The sequence below is a fragment of the Hemicordylus capensis genome, chromosome 1, assembly GCF_027244095.1.
Source record: "Hemicordylus capensis ecotype Gifberg chromosome 1, rHemCap1.1.pri, whole genome shotgun sequence".
In the NCBI taxonomy this organism is placed as follows: Eukaryota; Metazoa; Chordata; class Lepidosauria; order Squamata; family Cordylidae; genus Hemicordylus; species Hemicordylus capensis.
This window is the reverse complement of record NC_069657.1, coordinates 117,790,275-117,811,173: the sequence shown is the minus strand read 5'-3', so window position 1 is coordinate 117,811,173 and position 20,899 is coordinate 117,790,275. Positions and strand designations below refer to the sequence as shown.

The window sequence follows — 20,899 nt, the reverse complement described above, 5'->3', positions numbered from 1 at the left end:
ACAGAAGTGATGTAGAAGATTCATGTTAGGATCTCACAATTTATTTCCTTCTGTTGGGGGTTGTAATTTTTACCCCCAGATTAATTAGCAGAGCACTAAAGAAGCTAGAGTAGAATGCAGAGTTTGTTGTTGCAGCTATTTAGAGAAACACAAGGAGATTCTTGCAGAATAAAATACTAAGTCAATTTATTGGTAAAGTACACTTTGGATAGGAAAGACCTAATCCTAATCTGTAAAACTACATAATGAATAGTTAGGGAGATATATATGTTTCTATCTGCTCTCTAAAAGGAAAGAAAGGGATTCTGACTCAGCACAGGAAATGCCTTTAGGGTCATATCAGGGGTCATAGAGAAGGGACAGGTAGAACAGTAGAACAGTTAGAGAGACCCTTACTCACTGTCTCTACTCCCAATGCCCCTAGTGGTCATTAGGATAGTTGATGCAAAAGGTGATGCACTGGAACTCCAACACCTTCTTTCCCTTTAAAGCAGTCATGAGAGGTTATTTTGATTGGAACAGTAGAGGGAGAAAATCCACTGCAAAGTAATTTGCAAAAATGTTAAGCTGGCATAGTTCTAGTAACTTGGGCCTCACTGATGAGATGCTTATAACAAAAAGCTTTTTTCCATTGAGACTTAGTTTTACTTTTGCCCAGATTATAGTCCAATAAAATATGATCAATCAGTTTTGGTGAAAACCTCTATAAACTAGGGATGTGCACGATATTTATCGGCGCCGGCGGGGGTAGGGCTTTAAGGGCGGGGGAGAGTGTACTCACACACACCCCCGCCGCGTTTCCCCCGCCGGCGCTCTCCAAATTTGAAGCCCCTCGGGGCGGCAGCATTCCTCCTTGCCGCCCCGTTTGCCCCCTCGGCCGGAAGTGGCCGGAAGTTCCGAGCGCGCGTGCGCCCGTCGTGCGCGCGCGCGCGCTCGGAACTTCCGGCCACTTCCGGCCGAGGGGGCAAACGGGGCGGCAAGGAGGAATGCTGCCGCCCCGAGGGGCTTCAAATTCGGAGAGCGCCGGCGGGGGAAACGCGGCGGGGGTGTGTGAGTACACTCTCCCCCGCCCTTAAAGCCCTACCCCCGCCGGCGCCGAATCACCGAATCTGCCCCGACACCCGAAACGTTTCGGCGGCCTTTTCAATGGCTGCCGAAACGTTTCGGGCACAAGCCTACTATAAACTATCACTCTTGATAAAATTTATTCCAAACATAGCTGACTCTTAAATCTTATTTATTATAATTCAATTAAAGAAGAAGAAAACTTCATTCTACAGAGATAGTTATGGGTATGGCAGTTCCAACTGAGCTCCAGAAAACAAGGAAGTTCAATGGCCCAAGACGTCCATGTCATCAGGGCATGAGATCTGATGTCCAGTCTGATTTATTGTACTAGCCTACAAAATAACCAAGGAAACACAATTTGGCTAGGTCCGCCATGCTCCAATGAACTACTTGTGTAGGCTGGTGGAAACCGCAAGAGCTGGAGATTAGTGTTACAGCAGTGTTTAAGAAGAATTTGTTAATATGTGCCTCTGAGCATATGGTGAGTGCTGTTACACAGAGCTCTGAATGCTTCAATTATTAAAAAAAATTACCTTGCTTCTGTAAACGTGTGTGTCTCTCTTTTCCAGGGGCGGAGCAGTAAGTAAAAGGGGTGGACGGGTTCAAAGAACCCATTGTACTCTGTGTCGGGGAGGCTGCCCATGTAGTGAACACGGGCCTACTCTCCCCTTGCTATGCCCCTGCTCTGTTGGATGTGGAGTGAGTTGACTTACTTTTTGACCCTTGAGGGTTGCTGTAGGAGAGCGACTGTCATGGAGATGGACTCTGGGGGAGAAAATATCATATCCTTAGGAGAATTTGGATTTATAGAGAAAATTAGTTTATCAAGTGTTTGAATGAAGAAGTTCTGAGCAGTGAAAGAGACTACTAGCAGGGGAGGAGCTATAATTGAGCAGATTTGTTCAAAGAACATGACCTGCTCACGGCTCAGGGACTGCAAATGGGTTGACTCTCCCATTTTAAATTTATTAATTAAAATATTCATAAATGATCTAGAAGTAGGGGTAAGCAGCAAGGTGGCCTAGAGCACCTTTCAGGGGCCTAGAGCACCTTTATTATGAGGCAAGGCTACAACACTTGGGGCTATTTAGTTTAGAAAAAAGATGACTGAAGGGAGACATGATAGAGGTCTACAAAATCATGCATGGATTGGAAGTGGACAGAGAGAAATTCTTCTCCCTCTCACATAACACAAGAACCAGAGGTCATCCCATGAAACTGATTGCCAGGAAATCTACGACCAACAAACCAAAGTACCTTTTCACAAAACACATGATCAACTTGTGGAATTCTCTGCCACGAGATGTGGTGACAGCCAAAAACCTGGATGGCTTTAAGAGGGGTTTGGAAAACTTCATGGAGGAGAAGTCTATCATCGGCTACTAGTTGGAGGGCTATAGGCCACTTCCACCCTCAAAGGAAGGATGCCTCTGAGTACCAGTAGCAGGGGAGTAAGCAACAGCAGGAGAGAGGGCATGCCCTCAACTCCTGCCTGTGGCTTCCAGCGGCATCTGGTGGGCCACTGTGTGAAACAGGATGTTGGACTTGATGGGCCTTGGGCCTGATCCATTATTGGTGTTAGTTACACATAGTTTAATTTTAATTTGAACACAAAGATCTCAAATACTGTAAATATAAAAACCCTGTTTTTATGTTCTTATTCCTTTTAGTACTACAGGCTCTGAAAGTTTTTATATTTATTTGAGATCTTTGTGCTCAAATTAAAATTAAACTATGTGTAACTAACACCAATAATGCATTAAACCATGTGATGCAAGGAAGAAAAGCCTAGAGGCCTAAACATAGAGATCTTTAAAAGATCAGCAAACCAAAAACTCTCTCTGTGTGTGTGTGTGTCTGACTTGACTGACTGGTGTTCTCATACTTAAACCATTTTGAAAGCATTTTTGTTGACAAACAATGTATAAATAATTTTAATAAAAATGCTCTTCAGAAGTGACACCCACTCCCACTCCATATTTCTACTGAGGCTGCAAAACCAGCAACTTTGCCTTAAAGCAGGCCTGCTCAACTTCGGCCCTCCTGCAGATGTTGGCCTACAACTCCCATAATCCCTGGCTATTGGCCCCTGTGGCTGGGGCTTATGGGAGTTGTAGTCCAAAAACAGCTGGGGGGCCTAAGTTGAGCAGGCCTGCCTTAAAGTCACAAGTAGGTCTACAGGAAACAGTTGTATTGCTCATAAATCCATGTTTCTTCTCAAACTCATAAATGCATTTTGCAGACATATTTGATTTTGATTGAATGTCCATCACTTCTTAGTTAAGTACTCTGCCCTTTCCTTCCTGATCTACACACTACTGATTTGATCACTTCCTGTCCCAAAATCTGCCGTCTTGCATGGCTTGAGAATCCATAGCATGACCCTGATAAGCAAGTCCTATCCATTCCATTGTGGCAGTGATGATGTTGCATTACATGTGGATTGTTGGAGAAATGGGTGGACTGGAAATCCTACCTTGCTGCTTTGAACATGGTAGAAGCCACCAGCTGAGCAGGGGTTGGTGACTTTTTCATGCTTTGTTTGAAAACACCTCTGAGTACCAGTTGCATGGGAGCAGCAGTAGGAGAGATGGCATGCCCTCAACTCCTTCCTGTAGACTTCCAGTGGCATCTGGTGGGCCACTGTGTGAAACAGGATGCTGGACTAGATGGGCCTTGGGCCTGATCCAGCAAGGCTGTTCTTATGTTCTCCCCTGCCTCCAGTCCTCCAAGCTTCCTTCTCCCCCCTGCCCGCCCCCCGCACCCACTCACTTGCCACCTCCATTGCAGCCTCTCAGTTTGTAGGAGCCACAGCAGCAGTTCCTAAGCTTTCCTGGTCACTGGCACTTTAAAGACACCAGAGCCTGGTACCTGGCCATGACATTTTTATAAAACATAGCACCAGCTGCCTGGGAAAGCTGAGGCCACTGCTACGGCTCCTGGAGCCTTAGGGGTCACCATTTCTATAATGACTGTTCCTAAAGCTCCAGGAACCACAGTGGTGGCTCTTAGGCTACTGCCCTGGTAAGGTAGGAAGATGTGTACAAAGTATGCATTCCCTAGCAGAGGGAAGGGTGTGTGCAATGCTGGGATGGTCCCTGGGGCAAGGGGGCCAAACACACAGACAGACCTGCACTGCCATAGCTACACCAGTGACTTGGAGATTGGGAAGCCAGCACTTGGAGACTGAGGCCTGAAACTGCAGACAAGTTTAGGATCTGGTTTGTTATCCATCCCACGGAATACAAACCTTGATATTCCTCCTTTGAAACTATTTTGCTTAATCCTTGCTAACAACCACCTTCTGTGAGAGTTAAGATACATGTATATTGAGCTGACGGAACTGGTTGCTGAGTGGCATTGGAGTGGCCTGGGTTGTTGTTGTTGGGGAACTTCATTTTGGGACAGGGTTGTCAGAGAAGCTCAAGAGTTCATAGCAGTCATGATGACTGTGGCCCTATCCCAATTGGTCTCTGGACTGACACATAATGCTGGTGACACTCGATTTAGTCTTTTGCTCTGACCAGGGTGGTGTTCCATGGTGGGGAATCCTGTCATATCCCCATTGTCATGGAAGGATCACCATCTGGTTAAGGAGAACTTACAGCCTCGGCTCACCTCTGCAGGAGTGAGGACCTATTAGTGTCCTCCGCCCAAGGAGGTTATTGGATCCAATAGGATTCCAAGAAGCCTTGGAAGGATTTAGGGCTGGCTCTGCTAGTGATTCTGTGGACTATCTGGTGCAAACATGGAATAATGAACTCACTAGAGCAGTAGACACAATCGCTCCTAAGCATTCTCTCTGACCTGCTTTAAAAACAGCCCCGGTGTATTTGGATGAGTTACGGGAGCTGAAGCAGTGAGGTAGATGACTAGAGCGCAAGTGGAGGAAGATTCAGCGCGAGTCTGATTGGGTACAACACAGAGCACATTGGAAGATCTATGCTCTGGCAGTGTAGGCGGCAAAGAAGCAGTTCTTTTCTCTCCACATTACTTCCACAAGCTCACACCCAGCTGAGTTGTCCGGGGTTGTGAGGGGGCTAGTATGTACCTCCTCCCCCTTGAATTTAAACCTGGAACCATCGGTTACTCACTGTAACATTTCTAGAAAAAAGCCTCTGAATATCAAACTGAAAAAGATCTATAACTATAAGGATGTAACAAATGTGATTAATCTGAAGACATTAGAAATTAGTCGTATCCCACCATAACATTAGTTAGGTCTTCAAACTGTAATATTAAATTTGCTTTCCTGTGCTTTCTAGCCGGTGTAATTTCTTATAAAGTCTTTATTTCAAAATTCTGCAGGTTTCTTCATACTATCACACAATAAACTAATACAGATTATATTTACTGTAAGAATGCATGCTTTTGTCTATATCTAGGATACTCAGCAAATATGTTTTGCATTTAGAACAGCCATATGCATTTCTGACAGCACAGATTCCTTGCCATTAGAGATAACTAATGTTACTTATTTTAAGGGAGCATTCTTTAGATTGAGGTATGGAGCTTTATAGAACTCTACAGAAATAGACTTAATAAAGGTATCATGATTCTATGTAATTAAATGTAATAAAAACTTCTGGGGCATTTCCAGACTAAATCTTTCATCTGTCAATACCGGCAAGAAATACATTGCTAGTAAACATTGATGTCAGATCCACAGACAATCTATCACTGGGATAATATTTCTCAGGTCATGTGAAAATTTTTACTTAGGGTTTCATGACTGGAAACCCTCAGTGGGAAATGTAGGGACTGTAAATTTTATAATTACAAAACTATAACTTGTACTCTGTCATCTTTTGATTGAAATAGAAAAGGGTTGAGCAACTATAATTCTTCCCTGTAAGGAAGGCAATGAACAAAGAACATTTCTTTCTCTCTAAAATGCAGAAACCACTTTGGGGAAAACACTGCAACCACTTAATCATGCACAGCAAGGGGGCATAAGCACTGAAACTGCAGGAGGTATTTAAATAGGTGATGTGTACTTATATGTAGAATCTAAACATGCCACGAGGGTGAGAAGACTGAGCAAGTTCCAGAGGCAAGGTCTACATGTACAGCAGGGTTCTCAAACTTGTTTGATACTGTGACCCCCTAAAATAGTATATAGAGTTATGTGTTCATCCCCCTTTCCCCTCTAAGAAGAATCACTGGGCTGCTGACCCCCTGAGCAGACTGGACTTCAGAGCACAAACCTTGAGCTGAAATCACTAGCTTTGAGCGTGCCTTGCATGAGACAGCTGCTGTACTGCTCTGGTTGCTCTCGGCAACTTGAGTCTTTGGGATCTTCTGTGTTCTGCTTATAGCAATAGCAATAGCAATAACATTTATATACCGCTCTATAGCCGGAGCTCTCTAAGCATTTTACAATGATTTAGCATATTGCCCCCAACATTCTGGGTACTCATTTTACCGACCTCGGAAGGATGGAAGGCTGAATCAACCTTGAGCCCCTGGTCAGGATCGAACTTGTAACCTTCTGGTTACAGGGCAGCAGTTTTACCACTGTGCCACCAGGGGCTCTGAAAGTTTTTATATTTATTTGAGGAGTTGAGATCTTTGTGTTCAAATTAGAATTAAACTATGTGTGTTATACAAGATTCTTCTTTTGCTTTGATTACCAGAGGTTCCCAAGACTCCCTAAACAGAAAACTCAGAGAGATTCCTGAGTGGAGCCCCCAGATAGAAGCCTTTGAGACAGAGTCTTTGAGACAGAGTCCTTCCCAAAGTCTTTGAGCCTTTGAGACAGAGTCCTTCCCAAAGTGGGCCTGCCACAAGCCAATCCTTGTACTTGATTGCCTGGGAACCTCAGTGCTCCCTTGCTTGCTGTGGGCTCATGCAGAACTGGACTCTTGGGTGCTGCACCTGCACCCCACTGCTCATCCTTGCCCTCTGCTGGTAGAACCTGAAAAGAGATACCAGTTTCTCTCCCACAAGTGGAGGACTCTTTTGATATCATATGTGAGACTGCAGCAGACTAAGGAAAGGCAACTGAATTTTCTCTCCCTTTCAATGTGCCCTTTACTCGTTCCCCTCACTTTTCTTATTTGCCCTCATTCTAATACAAACCAGAAAAGCCGAGAGACTATGCATAGCAGGTATCGTTAAAAAGAGCAGCAAACCAAGACTACTTTTAATAGTACTACTAAGAACTAGTAGTTCTACAAAACAGTACTTAGTAGTGATGGTAGTTGTGTAGTACTTTTAAGAAATTTGAACCAAAGTTGAATTGCTCAAGTATGCAAGATGCATACAGAATTTATTATTTATGTTTATATTATTTTTATTATTATTTATCTTTTATATTCCATTCATTCATTCATTCATTCATTCATTCATTCATTCTCTGTGTGAACCACCCTGAACCATTTTTGGAAGGGCGGTATAGAAATTAAATAAATAAATAATACATCACTCACTGTTTATGTAAAATTGGATCCCATTCCAGAATACATGCAGGATTCCCATGCACACAGAGATCCCTGCTCATTTCCCTGAAAAAGGTCCAACCCTCATGCACAAAGGAATTCATGTCTGTGCACATCTTCCCGTGGAATAAGTGGGAAAGCCATTCTAAGGAGGAAGCATCATGTGTGCATACAATATCCTATGCCCAAAATGCTGAGCTCAGTGAAGGTGGCAGCAGGTGCCTCTCATGCCCAGCAGTAACCCAGCTGCCAGGCTCAATTGAGAGGGCAGTGGACAGTTCTTGAGCCCAGCAGCAACCCAGCTGAGCTACCTGACTTAATGGTGGCAGGCAGCCCACATGCCTAGGAGCAACCTAGCTGCTGGGTTCAATGAAGGAGGCAGTGGTGATGGCCTAGGAGAAGATGGGTAACCTCCCCCTTCTGTTAAATTATCTCCAACTCTGTTTTTAAAAGGTTGAGTGTAATATACTAATGCACAGTAACCCTCCCCCAATTTCACACTGTGGCAAGGCCACAATAGTGACTGCAGAAGGGAGGGACCAGGGACCCAACAACCAATATCTATATACCGCTTTTCAACAAAAGTTTCCAAGTGGTTTACATAGAGAAATAAATAAATAAATGATGGATTTATTTATCCATAGGTTAGCATAGAGTCCCAATGCTAATAGGACCCTATTAGCCACCATTGCGAAAACACAGCAGATACTGTGTACTGGTGATTAATGGCTTCAAAAACTGGAGAGTGTTGGATTCCTTTATAAAGCATGAAAAAGTTTAATCATCATAATGGGGGGAGGCTATGGTCTGAGCCAGATTCTTTGGCCCCAGCCCAGAACTTTTAAGTACCTAGCAACATCCCTGGTTCTCAGGGGTGTAGCAAGGTTGGAGTGGGCCCAGAGGCAAGATTTTAAAATGCCCCCCGTCACTGAAGCTCAGCTCATGAAGTAAAGAAATCTTAAATGAGGCTGAATAGTGGTAACAAAAAGCATAGTGTTATATATATAAAGGTTTTGTAAATTGCGGACGATGCAAGTCATTTAATGGTACTAGAGAAAGACATGCTGTTCTGGTAGCTCCAGGTCTTAACACTCATATCAGTTTCGAAGGATGAACACAACTGAAGGAAGCCCGTGTGGGTGTGCGGCTGGGGGAGTCAGTCATGTGACTTGCCTCTGGCTGCCCCCAAGGCAGTGGGCCCCCAGACAACTGTCTCCCCTTGCCCTGTTATAGTTATGCCCCTGCTGGTTCTGTCTATTGGTATGTCTATGTGTTTACTCTCTTGTGCCTCAATACAAAATGAGCCAACTGTGTATTCTATTAAGACAAAAGAAATGCTCCCTCTTCATCTGCATGAGTTTTGAAAAGCTTATCTGAGTACTCTGATTGGCTGATTCTTAACCTTCTCCCTTCAATAGCCAAGGATCTTATCTGCCAATCATGACAGGATAAGCTTTCAAAATCAGGGGAGAAATCCATAAGATTAAAAAGGGATCTCTTGGCTGACTGAATTAGTCATCGTAGAGGTCAGGCAGACCCCCCCACCGCCCACCAGATGGCTACCTAGATACAGCACATAACTGCCAAAAGGGTCAGCTTCAAGTTTAAATGCTTGGCAAGAGCCTACTGGTGGGCTTCCCTCAGACCTGGTGCTTGCCTCACATAACTGGCAATTATGTGCTGCATTTAGGTAATGTTATCCTCATCCATTAATGCAGGACTACTCAACTATAACTCCCAGCATCCCCAGCCACAGTGGCCAATAGTCAGAGATGATGGGAGTTGTACGCCAACATCTGCAGGAGGGCCAAAGTTAAGTAGACTTGCACTAATGGATCATCAACGTTATCAGGCATTAACTCTTTCTTAAATGGTAGAATGAGATGGCAGGGGGAAACAATACATTTTTTAAAAAATTACAGTTCCAAATTGAATGAAATGCCCTCAGTTTCACAAATCTGTAAAAGTGGTTTGTAATCTGCAAATATTGAAGGATTGACACTGATGGGTGTGCTGAACATAATATTAATGATGTACAATATATCTTCAGTTCCATCTAGAACTCTTCCAGAACTATTTCTTGGAATACCATAGAATGATACTATAGTAGGGGTGTACCCAAAACTGGAAAATCTGGTTTAGTTCAAATAGAACTGGACATGAACCGGCTTGACCTCTAGTTGGGTGCAAGCCAGCTCGACCTTCAGCCGGCTCACACATCCCTAACATATAGGTCTGAAAGGCAACTAAGAAGGGTGGGGGAGGACAGCAATATATGTTAATATATTGGTTCCGAGGCATGAAATAGATGGAGATAGAGATAAGGAAAGTTACACCTCAATCTTCTTGAAGCCAAACTGAAAGATAGCTGATAGGAGGATTAGGGTAATCTCTCCATGGTATCAGTTCATGAGTTTATGTAATTCACAAGCCTGCATATGCTCACACCAATAAAAGGTTAGCTTGCCAAACCTACCTATTCAACAGAAGCAAATAAAGTTAGGGGAGGGCTTGTAGTGATAGAGTACCTTCATTGCATACAGAAGGTCTCAGGGCCAGTCTGTTTAGTTATCATATTTTTATACTACCTGATATGTACATCTCTAGGCAGTGTACAAAAGTTAATATATTTAAAAGACAAACAGATTAAATTACACAATAACAAAAGCATGACAGTTATTAAAACAATTTGTTAAAATTAAAAATTGTATAAAAATATGGAGCCCTGTGGTTGTTTTTGGTAGAGTATAGGAGGGTTTTACCATTGCCATCTCCCACGCAGTATGAGATGATGCCTTTCAACATCTTCCTATATCACTGCTGCCCAATTATAGGCGTTTATACTAGCAGGGATTCAAAGCAGCAACCTCTGGCTTGCTAGTCAAGTAATTTCCCCACTGCACCGTTAGGTGGCTAGTAAAAACTTCATAAAAGCAAGCAGTCAGTCAGAGCTGAGCAAGAGCTAACTCCCATTGTTCTCTACCCTATTTTGTACATTAGATAAACACTGATCCATTTCAGCTGGTTTCTTACTCTCAACGCCTTAAACGGACAGTACCTTAAAACTGCATCACCACAAGGTGCCAATAAAGTATGTATGCAGCACCAAGGCTATCCATTAGGGGGTGTGGGGTTCCGGAGAATGGGAGAGGTTATGAGTCCTGGCAAAAGGTAACAGAGGCACAGGAGGGCCAGCCCAGCAGTTGGTGGCAGGGGCGTAACTATAATAGGATAAGGGGAGACAGTTGTCTGGGGGCCCACTGCCTTGGCCCCCCGCCGAGGCAAGTCACATGACTGACTCCCCCAGCCGTGCACCTGCCTGGGCTTCCTTCAGTTGTATTCATCCTCCGAAATTGATGTGGGTGTTAAGACCTGGAGCTACCAGAACAGCATGTCTTTCTCTAGTACCATTAAATGATTTGCGTTGTCTACAATTTACAAAACCTTTAAAAAAATAATTTAGGATGTTGTTCTATTGTGGCACATAGGTTATATATCCCCTGCTAAATGGGCAAAGAGGCACCTTTTACCATGGTGATTCTCTTCATCTAGCAGGGGGAGAGTAACCGGCCCTATCCACTCCCAGCACAGTGCCTCCAGTGACTGTTGCTGGTGTCTATCTTGTGTTTCTTTTTAGAATGTGAGCCCTTTAGGGACAGGGAGCCATTTTATTTATTTATTATTTCTCTGTGTAAACTGCCCTGAGCCATTTTTGAAAGGGTGGTATAGAAATATCACACACACACACAACTATGCTTTTTGTTACCACTATTTAGCCTCATTTAAGATTTCTTTACTTCATGAGCTGAGCTTCAGTGGTGGGGGGGCATTTTAAAATCTTCTCTCTGTGCCCACTCCAACCTTGCTATACTCCTGGTTGGTGGCACCTCAGGCAAGATGGACAACCCCTGCCTCTTCACTTGCGTGGGTGGACATGCCTTCCGTTGAGCAGTGGGTGCTCACCATCACCCGTCTGCATACTTGCTCTCCTTACCACTCCTGCTGCCGGCCTGCCAGGCATGTTATGACATCGCTGTGTGACATAGCAACATGCTTATAATGTGCTACAGCAGGCTGGTGGCAGGATCAGCAGTTCAAGATAGCAATGAGAGCAAGTGGGTGGGAGATCTCCATTGCCTGCCTGGTGTCCACTTGCTCTCCTCACCTTCGGCCACTGCTCCTGCCACTGGCCTGCCATGGCACATTATAATGATGTTGAGGCAGGACATGGTTATGTGATTATAACATGCTGCAACAGGCTGGCTGCCCAGAACTAGCCAGGTGACTGCCTTGTTCACCTAGCAGATGGACTGACCCTGGGTTTGGGGCCCCAGTAGTGAGGAGATTGGTATCTGGAATCTCCCCCCTCCCACTGCCACCAGCAGTTCTCTCTTGCTGCAGCAGGCACCCTGGCCATTCAACTGGCCCTGTGATGCACTCTGGTTTTCCAAGCAGAGAACCCCATAGGGTCCAGCCAAGTTGAAGGGCAGCCACTGCAACAGGGAGAAGCTGTACTCCAGGCTGCCACTGGTGGAGTGTGGCTGTCAGAAACTGCCCTGAACAGCAGTACGAATCAGACACTGACCCTGATGAAGAAACCAAGGAACCTGCAGATGGGGAGTTTAAGAGGGGAAACATTTTCAGGGAAAGAGGAAGAAGAACCCACTCCTGAGCCCTCGAAATTAGATCCCCTTCTGGTGGCCGAGCCCATCCTCAACCCTTATGGACACTCTCAGCTTGTGCTGGAGCCAATTGTCACCTCAGCCACAGGCATAGCTCCCTCAACTCTGCCTGACCCCACCACTTAGGAGCTTGGCCCCCTAGGACCAGTGGTCCCTCTATTTTTTTTTTAATCTCTGTGCGGAATGAGTTTTGTTCTGGGCATGAGAATCAAGGTACTGTGTGTGCACATGCATTCAGAGTGAGGCTGTCCTAATTCAACCTGAGCAGTATCTAAAATTAACTGAGCAGACATCAGAAAACTTGTGAACGTGTGCACGGCTTAGAGGGAACAGTGCCTAGGTTCCCCCACAAGCAGCCCCCAACACCTCAATCCCCTTCCATGCCTCTCCAAGGAAGCTCCTGAACACTCTCCCAGTGAATGATGTGAGAAGTCCAGAGAAAGCTTGGAAGCATGATGCAAGGGTGCAAGGCTGACACAGCAAGAAACCTGTCCTTCAGTGAGGCTACGCAGGGTCTTCTTGGGACTCGCCTGTTTGTCAGGATAGGGCATGGCTCTGCAGCAGATCTTAAAAGCTTCCTTCCTGCCATGTAGCCTTGCTAGTAACAACAGCTCACTCCAGGGGGTGAGCTCCCTGCTGCTGCTGCTGCTGCTGCTGCTGGGCAAATCAGCTTCCTGAACTTGCTTTCTTCTCCTTCCCTTTTGTGGGATACTTTCCATGACCTATATACTTCTGCTGACTCTTCAAGGTGAGAGCCAGAATCTGCTGTGATTTTTCTGTCTTCTGCTGGACTTCTGCCGTCTTATTTATTTCTCTGCATAAACCACTTTAGAAACTTTTGTTGGAAAGTGGTATATAAATTGTTGTTGTTGTTGTTGTTGTTAAGGCTTACTGCCTGGCTTGGTAATCCTCAATGCCTCCTTGTCTCTGTGAAAAGCGCTGTCTCTGCACCAGAGCCCCAATCCAACCTGCTACTAAGGTCAGCCCAACAGAAGCAGCAGCAGCAGCGGGCTCAGTCAGCCCCACGACACACTCTTTGCTGAGAAGAGCATGTTGTGGATCTCAGCCAAGTTGGAGGGCAGCCACTGTGACAGGTGGGAGATGGTGGGAAATCTCCACTTGCAGCTCCTGTTCACCGCAGCAGCCGCTGCCTAATTCAGCCAGCCTCATGATGTGCTCCAGTTTGCCAAGCAGAGCATGCAGCAGATCCAGCTGAGTTGGATGGCAGCTGCTGTGACAGGCAGGAGCCACTCTCTGGGTTGCTGGTGGTGGTGGGAAATGCCCCCAGAACCCTAACCCGAGGGACATCACGGAGGTGATGCCCTTATTCACCTACCCCTAAGGAAGACATGTCCACCAACACAAAGGGGAAAAAACGGAGTGGGAGTGGGATGGGTGGCTTAGCCTTTTAATCTCAAACTGTTTGTATCAGCCTACAGACCTTGCAACCCTCCATTGACATGCTGTCTCCTGCCTGCCTTAGCAGAAAGGGGATATATGTGATCAGCCGTTGAATCAGAAGGAAAAATACGTTATTACTTTCATGGGCTCTGAAAGAGTGCTGGAATCACAAACGATGGGGCTTAAAAGTGCTTGATTTTGACTGAATGGTGCACCCTTACTTTTTTGTGTTTACCGGATTGTAAATTAGTCTATCCAGATTGCCATCACCTTCCACTACAATTACATTGCATTACGTTGGCTCCTTCACTTAGCTTTAGTGTACAGCAGGGGTTCTCAAACTGGGAGTCAGGACCCCCTGGGGGGTCCCAAACAACTCAGGAGGGAGCTGTCAGGAGGGCAGAGGTCTTACACAACATGACCAAGTTGTGGAGATGGTCAGGGATGATGAGAGGCAGATGGAGACATAAGCCAACAACTACTTGGTTGGTTCCTCTGCTGCTCACAAAGCCAAGGTCAGACACAGCAGTGCCATTTCTTTGACTGACAGACCAGGGGAGAGTTCCCCCCTAGGGAGACACTCACTAGAGCTCATCTGGTGAGTGGTCAAAGTACTATTGGTGTGCCTTTCCCTGGCTTTGTGAACAACAGAGGAGCCCGGTGGTTTCTGGCTCCTGTCCCTTTTGTTCACCTCCCCATGCTTCTGAGTGACCAGCTCTTTGCTTTACATTCTCAACAGTTTCTCTTCCTGAATTTTGGGTTAGTGTGCAAGTGGAGTTAAATGAGAAAGCCATGAAGAGGTTGGCTGCCTTTGCTTGATTCCCACTCATGTGAATCAGGGTTTTCAGCAGTTGCTGCTATAACAAGCAAATACCTAGTGAAAATAACTTGGAGCCCGATCTTAGATTGCAGGCCCACACATAAAACCCATATCTGAAAAACTAAGTAGGAGAAGCAAACAATGTAAATGTGGAGAACAGCTAGCCTTGTGGTAGCAAGTATGACTTGTCCCCTTTGTTAAGCAGGGTCTGCCCTTGTAAATGAATAGGAGACCACATGTGAGCACTATATGATATTCCCTTTAGGGTGGGGCCGCTCTGGGAAGAGCTCCTGCATACTTGCATGCAGAAGGTTCCAAGTTCCTTCTCTAGCATCTCCAGATAGGGCTGAGAGAGACTCCTGGCTGCAACTTTGGAGAAGTCCCTGCTAGTCAGCGTAGATAATACTGAGCTAGATGGACCAATAGTCTGACTTGGTATAGGGCAGCTTCTCTGCAGCTTCAGAGAAGGATTTCTGGCATAAACAATGACTAGACTCACAAAGACTGTTACAATACCAACACAAGTACCAGCCACTCCTACTGTAGCAGCACTAGCACCAATAAATTTGGGAGCTGTGTCAATATCCTTGTTGAGAGCACTAGTTTGAAACTTCCTTAGTGCCAATTAGTGCTCAGTGCTTTATTTATCCCTAATCAAATCAATCGCTGACATCCTGACTAATAAAGTGCGTGCACTCCTAACATCAATGAAGCACTAACTCCTGCGCTGGTCTGCCATGCTTCCAAAGCATGGGCACTCTTGTGCAAAAGGGCAAATACTTTTCTGAGCTTGCCTGTGCTCCGGGAGCAGTCCAAGTACAGCTCTGCTAGACTTGAAACATGTTGCTTGATCCTCAGTAGCATGTTTGTGGTCTACACATCATTAGTCAGGATATCAGCCAGTAGCTCTGAATATGGGGGAGTCGCGTAGCTGTACATATTATTTTAGGGGGTCACACCATATCAAAATGTTTGAGAACCCCTGATGCATATAGTCTCTAGGCAGTGCTGAGAATCTTACAGCTACCTAGGATAAAAGCTGCAGCAGCTACCATATCGTGTAGGAAGCAGGCAGGCAGGCAAAAAAGTAGCAGCAGTAAAGTTGTCTATAAGCCCCAGGTCACACAAGCAGGCAGGAGTAATGTGCACAAAAGGCTCCAGTGGCTGCCTTTAAGCCTAGCGTAGCCGCTGATTGTTCGTGGACTATGACAGTCACGCAAAGGAAAATGAGAATGGATGCTAGAGCCTGGAATGCCGTAGAGCGACTCGCTTCTATTTCTCTGCATTTTTTTTCTAACCAAATGCTGGAGACAAACACTTCGAAAGGCTGCTGGCAAGGGAGGCATCATCTTGGGAGACTGAGTCATCTGGGCAAATCTCAATCATCTACGGATCCATGCACACACCTCACCCAGACTCAAGGCATGCCTCGATTAGTGGTTACCAGGTCCAGCAGGACTCTATGGCATAGAAATCAACCTCACACAGGCACACTTGTTTGCCTTGGCCGTTTCGGTTTCACAGAAATGAAGAGCTGAAGCAAAATGTTGGGGGATTTTTTAAAAGCAAATCTAGTTTCAGTCAGTTAATTCAGCTTTCTTGACCGTAAAGACACTCAAAGGAAACCCCCGCCGGGACGCTGGAGCGTGGCGTGGGGCGCGGGAATACCCATCCTTAGATTTACATTGCGTTGCCAGAGAGAGCACGGGAGGAGTCAGCTCGTTCGGATGGACCAGCAGGCTACGTGTGGGATTGAACGTATGCTGGTGGCAGACCGCAAAAGCTAAAGAAGAGGTGCAACATCCGGAAGGAAGCGCTCACATAAAACGAGGCAATCTATCAGACCTCGGACCAAGTCTCCCCCCACCCTCCACCCCCCGCAATACTATATTTAAAAAAAGAACCCTTCTGTGGAGGAATATATATACACATTTCGCCAGATACTTCTAGAGTTTTTCCAACCGGTACAGTTTAGAAGTGTGGAACCTGACCCCGATATTCAAATCATTCATTACGAAATCTAAGACCCCAAGGAAATGCCGAGGGCAGGGCCGGACTGGGGGCATTGAGAGGGCGGTGGAATATACGTGGGGAGCGCGCCGGGTTTTGAGCCGAAGGGTGGGAGTATTCATTGCTGCCGAGTGCAGCGGGGCGCAGCAGGGGCGCCCTGCGGATCCGCTCACCAGGAATATGCCATGTGGCCCTGTGGGCCAGTCCGAGCCTGGCCCAAGGCTCAATGGAAACTCAGCTTAGCTCATCCATTATTCTCTCTGCTGTAATGCATAATGCACTGTATGTTTACCCACTTTTATTTTAAATACATATAATTTGGGCTAGTCTACTATTTTTTGGATGAGTTTTTCAAGTTCTAGCTCACAGTATAAAGACTGACGGGCAGCAGACAGATCAATCAAAGCTTGGGGCTAGGTATATTGCCGCGAACGTTCAGGTTCAGAGGTAGAGTTTGCCTGTTTCAATACCGCAGCTGTGGGGAGGGGGGGGGCAGCAGGGGAGAAATGTTGCCTCCTTGTCCTTTTTGTGGGGGCTTCCCAGAAAAATGTGTTTGACCGCTGTTGGAAACAATGCTGGGCTGGCTCGTCTGACCTGTTGAGGACCCTCACTATATTCTTGTACGTGCATGTAAAGGATGCACACGTAACCCACACCAACAAGGTGGCAAATTTTGCTAGATTTCGCGCGGGCCGCCTCCCCTGGGGGCTTAAAAAGGGAATTGCTTGCCTTGCCCCTCTGCAGCTTCTGACTGTAGAAGACCCCCGGGGCAGAAGATTACTCTATACAAAGATTACATCTTAGCCCCGCCCCCTTTCCCTGCTCGCTCCCCCTCCCTGCAGAGAGTCCTTCTTTATAAAAACGTGAAGCGCTGGACAGTGAGTAGTTATTTCAGTGGCACAAGCAAGACGGTCTCGGAGCTGAGCAGTTCTTAAAAGGATCTGTATTTTTTGACATCTTGAGGAATTTAACGGGATACAAAGATTCCAGCTACCCCTCAGTGGATTATCACCATTATCAGGTAAGATCATTTTCTTAAACAGGAGAATCAGGCACGTGCGAGGAGCGGGGGAGCCCAGAGCGGGTGCTGAAAAGGTTCATCCGAAACTAAGTGCTTGCCGTTCAGGTGCTGTCAGAGTTGGGAGCAACTTAGGCAGTCCACTGGAAGTCCAAAGTTAGGCTGCGGCTCTGGACTCCATTATTTCCGTGGCAATTCAAGGGACAATTCCAGAGTAAGAGTGGTCGCGGGGTTACAGCTGGGGTTTGTTGCACGAATGAAAAAACCGGGGGAGGGGACGAGGGCTGTTAAGCTGGGAGGTTTCGTTTCTATGAAAGCGCGTGAGAATCCAGGACCTTGTTGATGCGTTCAGTTCAGGGAGGTTATCGCTGGGAGTGGGGCAGGGGCAGTTTAGCTTTCACCCCTCTAAGAAATCGAAAGTTTGACTAATGTGGAAAGCGCCCCGATCGATCCTGTCGTGATGAATTGCTGAGCAAATATTGGACAACGGAATGTCACCCGCACTCAAAGTCCCAGCTTGGGGAGGGCGCGGGGCCAGTAGGGGAGGGCAGGACGCCCGGCTTGCTTGACGCGCACGGTGGGTTTGAGCAGGACAAGAAGCGGGTGCGGGTCTCCTCTGGAGACAGAGACTCATCCTGTGCCCCCTTCTCTCCCTGGTCAGGATGAAACTGGTTTCCTTCGCTTTGCTCTACCTGGGCTCCGCCGCTTTCTTCGGGCTGGAGGCTGCCAAGCTGGACATTGCATCAGACTTCAAGAGAAAGTAAGTGGCCACCACCTGCGCTTCTTCGGTGTCCAACTGGGAGGCGTAGAGGCAATATGTCAAGATTGTCCCCCGCCCCGCCCGCTTGCACGTGAAATGGGGAGGGGGCGTAACTGAGGCTTTGGATTAGTGGCGGGTCCACCTCGGGCTCGCAACAGCCTCCTTTCCTCCACGACACCATAGTCTGCCTTTCAAGGGCAAAGTCAGGAGCCCCATCGCTTTCTCCTGGGCAGAGGGCCACCCCGCCGGCTCCTTCAGCACCACCACCCTTTGGCTTGGCGAATGCTTAAGGTTCACCGGCGGCTTTTTCTTTTCTCTTCCAGGTGGGCCACCTGGGCACTCAGTCGAGCCAGGCGGGACGCGAAGTTCCCCGCCGCGACGCTCATCACGGGACAAGCAGCTGATGCAAACGTGCCGTCTCTGATCCGCACCCAGGACGTGAAAGGCGAGCCCGGAATGGCGCAGCCCAGGTGATTTATTATTGTGGCCGCTCGTGCTGCTGCTTCTGAGCACTGCTTGTGAGGCGGCCAGGCAGTTTGCTAGGAACAGCTGGCACCACCATGGAGGTTTTGGCGGGAGAGGACGGGAGCTGGGCGGTGAGAGGAGGAATGCCCAAGTGTCTTTCTCCTTGGGGGGCGGGGGTGGGTCACACTTTCCAGGCGAAGTGAAGGTCTACAAGCCGAAGCGCCCAAAGAAGAGCCCCCCTATGCCTAAAGTCCGTGTGTGATGTCCTTGCAAATTCAGAAGTGCAGGCGCTCTCCATGACAGCCCCCAGGGCCATGCCCACCCCAACAGCCAGAGAAGCCGAATAGTACGGGAGCGCCGCCGTCCCTGGGCGTCCCCCCTCGCTCCACCACACCCCAGCTGCCTACGGTTGTCAGCCGTTCCTTCAAAAACCTAAGCGTTGTAGAAGAGCAGCCCTACCTCTGGAGGCGGGTATCTCTCCGCCTCCCGAGGGTTTTCTCTCGCCAGCTCTCCTCCAGTGCCTGCCAAGCTAGGCTCAAAGTGTTGCTTCTTTGTAGTCCCCTTTGGCGCTTGCTCACTGCCTTCTCTTCTTCTCCTCAGCCGCCCTGAGGATGCGCACATCCGCGTGAAGCGCTACCACCCGAACGCCAGGGGCTTCGTGCACTCCGTAAACCTGCGTATCGGCTGCAGGTTAGGGACTTGCACCGTGCAGAACCTGGCGCACCAGATCTACCACCTAACCGACAAGGACAAGGACGACTCCGCCCCCGCCTCGAAGATCGGCGCGCAAGGTTACGGCCGCAGGCGCCGCTCGCTGTCGGACACTCTTGCCGCCGCTGCTAGCGCTGCCTTGGAGAGGAGAAGCAGCAGCAGCAGCGGTCGCAGCACAAGGACACTCTCTCGCTTGCTGAGATCAGGCGCCTCTTGGGGTCCGGCCGCCCAGCCCTGGCATGCGCCGCCGCACAGCTCCCCCTTTCGCAGGAGATAGGCATCGCAGCAGCTGCCGAAGCGAACGCTCCCCCGGTTTCATCAGGGAAGCCGCGTAGCAGCAAGAGATTTCCGGCAGGGACGGGAGACTGCATGGACTATGCTTGAAGAAAAGAGGCATTGCTCCTGCTTCGTGATGTTGTGAAATTAACACTGCAGGACAAACACTACCGGCACTCTTAGGCCACCCTCTCCCTTAGTCCGCCCTCTTTTCTACGGTGAGCTCTCGGTGGATCTGACTTTTCCCTTGCTCGGGTTTGACTGCTTTCCCCTCCCCCCTTCTCGGCAGGGAATTGGCTACTCGCAAGTCCCTATTTGGCAGGGACTGCTTTATACTTGAACGGCCTGGCCAGGCGAAGTGCAATGGACAATGTGTGAGGAGGAATGAAAGCGGCTGGGTGGATGTTCCAGCGTGAAAGTTAACTACGCATATTTAATTTGTTTCCTTTCCTTGTATTCTTTTTTTTTTAAAAATCAGAGTTATTTTTATATGTTATATATATATATGAGTGTGTGTGTGTATATATATATTGCATATGGGCATTGTTTTAAAGAAAAAGTCCCTGGATTCTGTTTTTAAATATTTGAAGATGTCAGTCTTTTAATTTGGTCTATGTCTAATTGCCTCTGTCCCCCCCCCCTTTTTTTCTTTTCTCTTTCCTGTTTGTTTTTTTCCACATTCCAAACCGGTAAAAAGAGAATGTACATCTTCAGGGGCAATGTGTGCAAATAAAATAAATACTATTAAACAAAGGCATTCTGGATGGGTATTTGTAAACAAGAACATCTCATAGTTGCTTTGTTTCTCTCCTTAGAATCTAAAGTTGCTAAAGTGCAGGTAATTTATTACTCTCCATTAAGCCAGAATGCCAACCCGCAATCCAAATACATCCAACCTAATCAACATCATATTAAGTGGTTTCAAGTAAGGACTCTGGACTGTTCAGCCAGCCTCAAGGTCTCTTCCCTTTAAGAGTTTCAAGTGAAGCTGAAACATGTCAGAGCCTGGATTGATCATCAAGTTTATTTTTTGCTGCAATTAATCAGGGAAACAACTGAACTGATTTCATATTGCACAACAAAAGTCACAGATTTATGGAGAGAAGAAACACAGTCCAAAAAACGGTCAGGGTAGTTTCCAAGGTTATTTATGCTGAAGGATTTCCTGGGCCACAGTTCAGGATGCCCAGAGGATTGTTGCGGGCAGAACACAAATTCCACAGACCAAAGAAACTCAATACCAGCATT

At 47.1% G+C, this 20,899-nt stretch overlaps 1 protein-coding gene across 1 annotated transcript; it reads left to right on the top strand.

Annotated features, from left to right (window-relative positions):
• Nucleotides 1-17,298: 17,298 nt before the first annotated feature.
• Nucleotides 17,299-20,404, top strand: ADM (adrenomedullin). Its single transcript, XM_053287348.1, has 4 exons — nucleotides 17,299-17,442; nucleotides 18,101-18,199; nucleotides 18,523-18,669; nucleotides 19,265-20,404. The coding sequence occupies exons 2-4, from the start codon at nucleotides 18,102-18,104 to the stop codon at nucleotides 19,650-19,652; spliced, it is 633 nt and encodes a 210-aa protein (XP_053143323.1). The 5' UTR covers nucleotides 17,299-17,442; nucleotide 18,101; the 3' UTR covers nucleotides 19,653-20,404.
• Nucleotides 20,405-20,899: the final 495 nt, after the last annotated feature.

Excerpts from the sequence above, each read along its gene's own strand:
- ADM (XM_053287348.1), top strand. The coding sequence starts at position 18,102 with ATGAAACTGGTTTCCTTCGCTTTGCTCTACCTGGGCTCCGCCGCTTTC. Across the intron at positions 18,200-18,522 it reads GCATCAGACTTCAAGAGAAA|GTGGGCCACCTGGGCACTCA; the intron begins GTAAGTGGCCAC and ends TTTCTCTTCCAG. Across the intron at positions 18,670-19,264 it reads CCCGGAATGGCGCAGCCCAG|CCGCCCTGAGGATGCGCACA; the intron begins GTGATTTATTAT and ends TCTTCTCCTCAG.